Raw genomic sequence first — 9,182 nt, forward strand, 5'->3', positions numbered from 1 at the left:
GTTTTTCCTACTTCTAAATAGTTGTTGATAAGTTTTTTAATTTTAGCATTTTGTAATAAATTATTAGAGATAAATTATTTTTCAGTGTATTTTGTGAGTTATTTTACTAAAGTTTAAATAATGTGCTTGTCTTTTCTATAGTTAGTCTGCATCGTATTCGGGCAATGATATGCTTTCTATGTTCTTTGTGTATTTTTTACGAGTGTAGTGTATCTGATGTATTTGCTGTGGTGTATATCTTCTAGTATCATTTTGTTACTTGGTTAATTAGTTTGTTGGAATTCCTGCTGTTGACAAATTACTGTTATATTCTGTTCATTTGTTTGCCTAGTATTTTGTTCGTGTAGAAGAATCTAAATGCTTTTCAAAGTAAGGATCTTATCGAGAAGATTTTTACATGTGTTGACATTCATTATCTTCACATAAGTATATGCAATTATCTTTAACATTGGTGTAAACAGAGGAAATAACGCATCTGTTGTTTCTTTACCTGAAAGTTTATGCATAAAATTGGAGTTTTGGGTGTTAAATTTTAGTTCAGTTTTGTTTTCTACATCTTCTTTTAAAACCTCAAAATATTTCTAGGAAGTTTATTATATGTTATTCATATTCCTGGTGTGCATTACATATTAATATTTTGGCAATACTTAGCCATGTAGAATGCAATGGTTAAGATGTTGGCCACCAAAATTTCTTCAGATTTTCAATAATTACCTGACCCATTGATTTATTTTACTTTGATGATTAAACTTCACCTGATTATAAGATTTTCAATCCTTCAGTCCTTCAAATTCAAAATGAACTTTGACAGTAAAATAAAACTGCTTTTATCTGTTGCAAGAAATATATTTGCTGTGTATATCATATTCAAGAAAATTCAAGATTTTTTGAGGATGTCTAATAAAATTAAAGTATATCTGGGGTTATCACCATATCTATCAAAGATCAAAATTACTGTCCATGGTAGGCTTTTGTTAGTTGGTCTAATGACATTTTGGGAAGTTTAACTCTTTGAAGAGTATTCCTAATCATGTTCCTTTGCACTGGAATTATAAATTCTTTTAAAAAAGTTATATTTTAATAAATGATGTTCATTTCAACATATTCAGTATAGTATCTTGTATTTAACTATATGTTCTTCATACAAAAAGCACCCTTGGAGAAAATTTTCAATATTTGGGAAAATATTAATTTCATCTATAAACCATCAGAAATATTCCTACCTTGCCTTTAATTCAATTATAGACAGGCTAGTTATCTGCAACAACCAACTCTCAAGAAATAAGCTAAGAATCTTAGCCTTTAAACAATTACACTATATCATTTTCATTTTGCCATTTCTCTCACAACTCCCATTCTTCTTATTTCATCTTTGTCCTTCCACTACAAGAAATACACCCTTTACCTCACTAACTTTTCATCTTCTCTGTACATGCACACACACACATACATGTACACATAAATAGATACATATATATATATATGTATATACACATCTATCTCTTTATGAGCATTTATATCTATTGAATTATCTATGTATTTATCTAACAACCTTTATATATGTATGTATGTATGTATGTATGCATGCATGTATCTATACGGGTACTATGAATGTATACGTATACTTATTATGAACAGTCAAATCAGAATATTGAAATCATGAGAGAAACATCTAATCCTAATAAAGCAGAGGAGTTAGCAAGAGTTAAATTAGAAAGAGACATTTTGAAAAGGTGTGTCAGTTAGTTAGTTACAATTTAAACAGGACTATCATAATAACATAATAATCAATCAGTACAAACATATCTACCTGCATACACCCACACATATATCTTTGTATGCTTGCATATATGTATGTACGCTTGCATGCATATGTATGTATGCATATCTAGATCATTGTTTACATATCACATAGTTCTCAGTGTGCAGGCTAATTAATTCAAATCCATTTTTATTATATTTATTCTGCTACTCTGTTATCTAAGAAAGAAATCTAAATAAATTTTGCTGGCAATTTACAGCTCTGCAAAATTATGACACCTTCGATAAATTCTTAATGAAATGAAATGCCATAAGTTGGATATATGCAAGTTCGATATATGAAATTATTTAATTTTCTTAGTAATCTGATGCACTATCTTTGACATCTATATTATGAATAATACAGTAGCGAGTGCATTGGGTAATATATCTGGCTGAAAATTACAGTTAGTTAAGGTTGTCCTTCTATAATCTCTGTTCAAATTCTTCCAAGGTCAAAAAAAAAAAAAAGAATTACTCCAATTAACATACCAATCAAATATAGCCATGTGTTGCTAAAGTTTGACATTGTATTTGATAACAAAACAATATAAGAGTAATTAAAAGCAGAAATAAACTCATATCATCATAAAATCTGTAAATTAAGACAAAGTACATAGGATGGGTTGATGCAATTTTCATACATTTTCCTGCTTTTTAAAATATCTTAGTTGATATTTTATGATAGATGTGTAAAATCTGCATCTGGACAGGCTAACAACTAATGATTTTCCCCTCGAATGTGGCAAACTCATTATTCTCAAATATATATTTCTGTTGACTTTATTTTATTTTAAAACCAACCATTTTCAACTAATTGCTAATTTTACAAAATTTGTAAATTTATATTTCTTTACCTACATCTTGTTTAAAGTAATTACAACTTACTTAAAGTAATTATGACTATAATGTTTTGTACATTATTCATAACATGCTCATCATCATCGTTTAACGTCCACTTTCCATGCTAGCATGAGTTGGACGATTTGACTGAGGACTGGTGAAACCGGATGGCAACACCAGGCTCCAATCTAATTTGGCAGAGTTTCTACAGCTGGATGCCCTTCCTAACGCCAACCACTCAGACAAATTCACAACAATATTTGTAGTAGGGTTCGTTCTTCGAGAATGACTAATGTTTAAAGACTCTATATATTACAAGCACAATATAACCAAATGATATCAGATTGTTCGACACCAATGTTTCTGTGTAATTTCACCAATTCATTGGCAGTGTCCACCTTGGTCATTCAGAGCTAGTTATAAACTTTCATTCAGATATAGGAATTGGCAAACAAAATATTTGCTGATGTGTATGGAAATCTCACAGGTTGAAGTAAACAAGGCATATACACTTGAAATAATTTGTTTGTTGGCACTCGGTCGCTTACGATGTCGAGGGTTCCAGTTGATCCAATCAACGGAACAGCCTGCTCATGATATTAACGTGCAAGTGGCTGAGCATGCCACAGACACGTGTGCCCTTAACGTAGTTCTCGGGGAGATTCAGCGTGACACAGTGTGACAAGGCTGACCCTTTGAATTACAGGCACAACAGAAACAGGAAAAAAGAGTGAGAGAAAATTGTGGTGAAAGAGTACAGCAGGGTTCGCCACCATCCCCTGCCAGAGCCTCGTGGAGCTTTATGTGTTTTCACTCAATAAACACTCACAACGCCTGGTCTGGGAATCGAAACTGCGATCCTATAACCGCAAGTCCGCTGCCCTAACCACTGGGCCATTGCACCTCCACTCTTGAAATTCTCTTGAAATAATAGCCAACAAAATTACAATGTATACATTATAAGACATTCATGTACAGACAAATCTAAAACAAAACTTGTTGTGGGATCAAGTCTCAGAAAATAACTTCAAGTTATTCATGAATGGGTATAGATTTTCTAGAACCTTAAACTATATTTTCAAAACTCCATAGGACACCTAGATATGCTTTGAGGTGCAACAAAGCACTACAGAGCAGCATAATGCTTAGGTACTGCAAACTGACAAAACAAAAGCTTACATTATTGGTATTGCTGCTACTATAAATACTGTTTGCAGAAAAGAACAATTTTATGGAACCAATTTTTTTCTTTGGTATATATATATATTTACAGCTATGTGCAACAGATGTTGAATGTCGAGTGAGGTATGACTTTGCAGCCCTATGACTCAAACCATTCCAGATATGACCATCTTATTTTTACACTCAGTTATACTGAAGACATGGAATGTTAAGTAGTTTGCAAAGGTAAAATGAAAATATCTCTCTCTTTTACTTGTTTCAGTCAATTGACTGCGGCCATGCTGGAGCACCGCCTTTAGTCGAGCAAATCGACCCCAGGACTTATTATTTGTAAGTCTAGTACTTATTCTATCGGTCTCTTTTGCTGAACTGCTAAGTTACGGGGACGTAAACACACCAGCATCGGTTGTCAAGTGATGTTGGGGGGGCAAACACAGGCACACAAACACACACATATCTATATATATATATATATATACACATATATACGACGAGCTTCTTTTAGTTTCCGTCTACCAAATCCACTCACAAGGCTTTGGTCGGCCCGAGGCTATAGTAGAAGACACTTGCCCAAGGGGCCACGCAGTGGGACTGAACCCGGGACCATGTGGTTGGTAAGCAAGCTACTCCTACGCCTCCTATCATTCATTTTTTTTCCCAACATTTCTGTGAAAAGAATCATCATTGTACATCAATATATATTCAAGCTAAAATATTCATTTTGTTTGCTAGAATATTTCAACCAGTGTAACTTCCTGGCTTCTCCAGATGATTGTTGTATTTTGGTCATGTTCAAGGAATTTCAAACTAAATACATCACTCAAACCACTATTCTCATTCTAATGTCAATGTCCAGGAAGAGTGAAAATTTACCCCATGGATTGGATAAGGGTTTTGGAATTCAAAGAATATTATTGGTTATGACAGGCACTTGAAGAAAGCTAGAGATCATAACTGGCAAAATGCTGTGACCTGAGTCAAAATCGATCAGTGAATATTAAACAAAATATTACATGCTCAATATGATGAAAATGGATATGCGTAACATATGGTCACATCTTCTTTTGAGGACACAATCAAGTTTCAATGTGCTGCTGCTGCTCTCTCTCTCATTCTATTATAATGCGTTTGTTAATATTTATCCTTAAGTAATTTTATGCAAGTTCCCTTAACCCTTTCGTCACTAACCCGGCCGTAGCCGGCCGAGCGTACCCATTGTTATTTAAATGTATATCTGAACCCAAATCTCGTTAATACATTCGTTAAAACACCTGATTCACTTTGCAAACAGTTAAGTTATTGTCTCCGACATTGTTTGGCGTGATATTTGAACTCAGGGAATTTTGGAAGATTTTTTTCCACATTTTTTGCGGCGTTGATTTTTTTCAACTTTGAAGATGGAGAGGAGTTTCATGCTATCAAGCAGTGATTCCGAATTTGAAGGTTTTTCAACAGAAGATATGGAGATGTCGAAGAAAAGAATGAATGAGCTACAAAAGCATGTGGTAGACGATAATGAATCGGATATTTCTGTATCCGAAACTGAAAGCAGCGACGGCGATAGCGATGATGATATTACACCAGAATGGAGTAAAGATTTAAAAATTATTTTTATTAACAAATTTTCTGAGGAGACAGGGTCTACCCATAGTCTTTCTCAGGAAGCGAAACCTTTACACTTCTTTTTCATGCTTGTTTGAAATGATTACTGCGGAAACAAACCGTTACGCGGATTGTAAGCAAACCGGAAAAAAAAAGATAGCTTGTAGTTTCCTGCAACTGTAGATGAAATACGGGCATTTTTTACCATAAATATTATTATGGGTATCAGACAGTTACCCAGAATAACAAATTACTGGAGCGATCAGGAACCTTTTGGCGATGAATATATTTCCAGTATTATGAACGAGTACGATTTGTGAAGCTGAACCAATATTTACATGTGAGAGACACTAGCAGACCCCCCCCCCCCCTCAGTACGTGGAGAACTTTGAGACAAAAATTATGCAATAGAATTGATTAAGAACCCTTTCTTTAATTATGTTCCAAATATCACATTAATATGTTGATAAATAAAAAAGTTACAGGTGTTTAATGAGACTAGTCTAAATTCATGATTATTTTAGAATTTAATTGAAACTCATGAGGGTTGTATTTTGGTCAGAAATATAGTAACGAAAGGGTTAATACATTTGTCTGAACAAATGAAAATATGATGTACAAAGCTAGGATTCGAAAAAATTAATCTTCAAGTCATATATACATACATGAGTGTGTGCGTGTATACTAGCAATACATCCCGGCGTTGCCTGGGTGTTATAATCTACAGGCACATTGTATTATTTATGTATTTTTTATGGGTAGAAGCAGCACATGAGGAGCATGAAGCAAACAACTCTTTTTTATAAACATGTTTTTCAGTCATTTTGTGATGAACAATGCTGAAATTGTTGTCACCAAAAACATGTAGAATAGCAGCTTAAATTAGAATGCAATCCCAAAAATGCCCCAAAATGACCTAGACTTTCAGATGTAAAGAACTGGATGACAAATAGAATGTAGAGGTATATCTGTATTGCAGAAAGTAAGGTAAACGGAAAGAAAGCTGTTTCTTTGTGCAAAACACCATCTCTGTAATGTTTGAGCAGACTGCACACTTCAACATATGTTAAGTGAAGCCGACAATGCTTCTGGGTAAACTATGTTTTGCGTAAGTCCAGTGTTGGTAGAATAAATATACAAGTCATCTGCACTGCTAACTCGAGAGTATGAGATATATAGTTGTCCATGAGAAAAGCAAGGTAGTTGTAAATTGAGACCCACAATTTTTAAAGTTTGACCTTGGGCTTTGTTGATTGTCATGGCAAAGCACAATTGCACTGGGGACTGGAGGCGCTTGAATTGAAATGGCACATTTGAAGGAATAAGGGATATGCATGGAATGTATGGGATCTCTCCTCAATGGCAGCCAGCAATAATGGTTGCTTCTAGGACATGACTTGTCATTGTAGTTATAATCAATCTTGTACCATTGTATAGTCGCGGTGGATCCAAATTCCTCAAGAGCATGATAAGTGCACCTTTCTTTAGGAACAACTTATGCAGTGGCAGTCCTGTGGGTTGTAGGGTGTAGAGAAATTCAACTGCATACTCAACAGCGGTATGTTCGTCGATGGTAGTATCAATGGAGACAAACATTGAAGCATCTCCAGGTAGAATGTGGAGGAGTTCATGGTTTACTTTATCAATGCTTTCATTCTGAAGTGCTAAAATTGCTCTCTCTGCAAACCATGCTATGTTTTTGAAGTTGTCTTGTGATGTGGAAAATACCTTTTCTTTAAGCTCGGTCAATGTAGGCACCATGTGGCCACATTGCAGGACATGCTGCTGCAGGGTGTTATTCAATGGTAAGGTGCCATTTCTAATTTGTAGAAGTTGATGAGAGAATTCCTCAGCTAAAGGGTCGTTGAAGTGTTGAGCTCGCATATTCTTGCTTAATGAAAGCTGTTGAACAAACCTCCACAGAAGTGAAGACTTCAGACATGCATAGATCTCATCAGCTCACGTATCTCGTGCTATGACTGGTAATATTTGACAGAAATCTCCTGCAAGGACAACAGTTAAGCCCCCCCCCCATAACGGTAGTACTGTTTCTAATATCCCTTAGTGCCATCGTGCATTCATCCCAGACAATAAGTGTAGTTTGGAGCAGAACTTCCACCGTCGGTGATCGCTTTGAAATATTGCAAATTTGGGCATCCGTTGAAGTGAAATCAAAAGGTAATTTGAACGTTGAGTGAGCCGTTCGTCCACGTGTTAACAAAGTTGCCACTATCCCTGATGATGCAACTGCAATCGCTATGTTTCCCATCCGCCTTTTTCGTTGCCAGAAGTAGGTCAAGTGGAAACGTTTTCCCCATTCCTCCTAGTGCATCAATGAAGAAAAGACGTCCTTCTCTTTGCAAGGTAGACACTTCTATTTCATTGTAAACAGACCTTTGCTCATCTTGCAATGATGGTTGACTTTCATCAAGTTGTCTTTTCAGAGCATTCAAGTCATATGCTCTTTCTCTAATGACTTCTCTTGAAAGGCTGTGAAGTTCAGCTGAAGGTGTTGGAATGTCATAGTTGGATAAGCTTTTGCCCCCAATGGAATTAAGCATGTTTTCTAAATGCCGTAATGCTTCGGTGTATTTAACATCCGAGTAGGAGACCCTTGGCCCATGCAACTGTCGATCTTCATGGAGTATGTCATCAGATAGGCTGTCTTAGTGGTTTTCCCAAAGTTGTAATGGATTCAGTAAATGGCAATGGTTCAACATGATGGTGAAGAAACTTCTTCGTTAGTAAGCTGTGCATGCAGTTGCTGCATCAGAAAGAGCTAAACTCCAGTGACCGCTATCTTCGAGAAGATCTTGTAGTTGGTAGGCTTTTTGAAATGTTTCGCAAATCTAGGAGTTTACTATTTTAACGTCTTTGAATGACGTTGGTCAAGAAACTTTGTGGGATAGCATCCGGAGACAGTAGCATTCGAAGTTTTTGAGGTGGACCGTATAAACTCGACCTAGAGCATTACTTCTTTTATGTGTGGATGCTCTTTAACGGTTACACCAAGCTTTCTTCTCTTCCACTTCTTAACATGGTTATTCCAGGTGTAATACTTCGGTACGTCTGGGTAGAAGATGGTCGCGGCGAATGCATCACATTTACATAGGTCAAAGAATGCTGTGAGAGTCGTCGCCTGTGGCGCATATATTTGTCCTCTAACTCTTTTGGGATTCACTGGATGAAAATAAAAATTTTGGCCATTTTCTAAACGAACAGAGAGGTGAACAACTGTGGGATATCTGTCATGGTTGGGGAAATGGAGTCTCCAAACGGTTTCATTACATGCTTGCATATCGGCCCATTAGAATATTGGGATCTTTTTTAAAACGGGGGCCACATTTTTCATTAACGATACACTTTGAAACTTGGAACACTGGTAGAATGTGTCATATAAAACATCTTTTTCTCTTAGTCTTCTTAAAAAAAAAAGAAATCCATAAATTATTCCATGTTAAAGTTGTCGTATTTCTGTAATTTCAACCAATCACTGGCGTCCATTCAGCCGATATACATTAAGTGCCGACTACATAAACAAACGATTCTGAAACAATTAACCCTAACCCTAACCGTAGGGTTAGGGTTATGGTTAGGGTTAAAGCAAATTTAAAATGAAAAAAGCAAATAAAACGAAGGTATGGAGATTAAATACGCTTTACATCGCTTAATCAGCCAAGGAGTAAATGTAAACAACTGAATACTTGTCAGTGATTGGTTGACATTATCGAAATAAGACAATTTTTTACATGAAA

General features: G+C 35.6%; 1 protein-coding gene across 1 annotated transcript; it reads right to left on the reverse strand.

Annotated features, from left to right (window-relative positions):
• Nucleotides 1-6,783: 6,783 nt before the first annotated feature.
• On the reverse strand, nucleotides 6,784-7,311 carry LOC106872696 (uncharacterized). The gene has a single exon (XM_014919774.1). The coding sequence runs from the start codon at nucleotides 7,309-7,311 to the stop codon at nucleotides 6,784-6,786; it is 528 nt and encodes a 175-aa protein (XP_014775260.1).
• Between the last annotated feature and the right edge of the window lie 1,871 nt (nucleotides 7,312-9,182).

This window comes from Octopus bimaculoides, chromosome 4, assembly GCF_046866305.1.
Source record: "Octopus bimaculoides isolate indiv1 chromosome 4, ASM4686630v1, whole genome shotgun sequence".
Classification (NCBI taxonomy): Eukaryota; Metazoa; Mollusca; class Cephalopoda; order Octopoda; family Octopodidae; genus Octopus; species Octopus bimaculoides.

What these genes read in the sequence shown, in the direction of transcription:
- LOC106872696 (XM_014919774.1), bottom strand. Translation starts at nt 7,311, where the DNA reads ATGCGAGCTCAACACTTCAACGACCCTTTAGCTGAGGAATTCTCTCAT.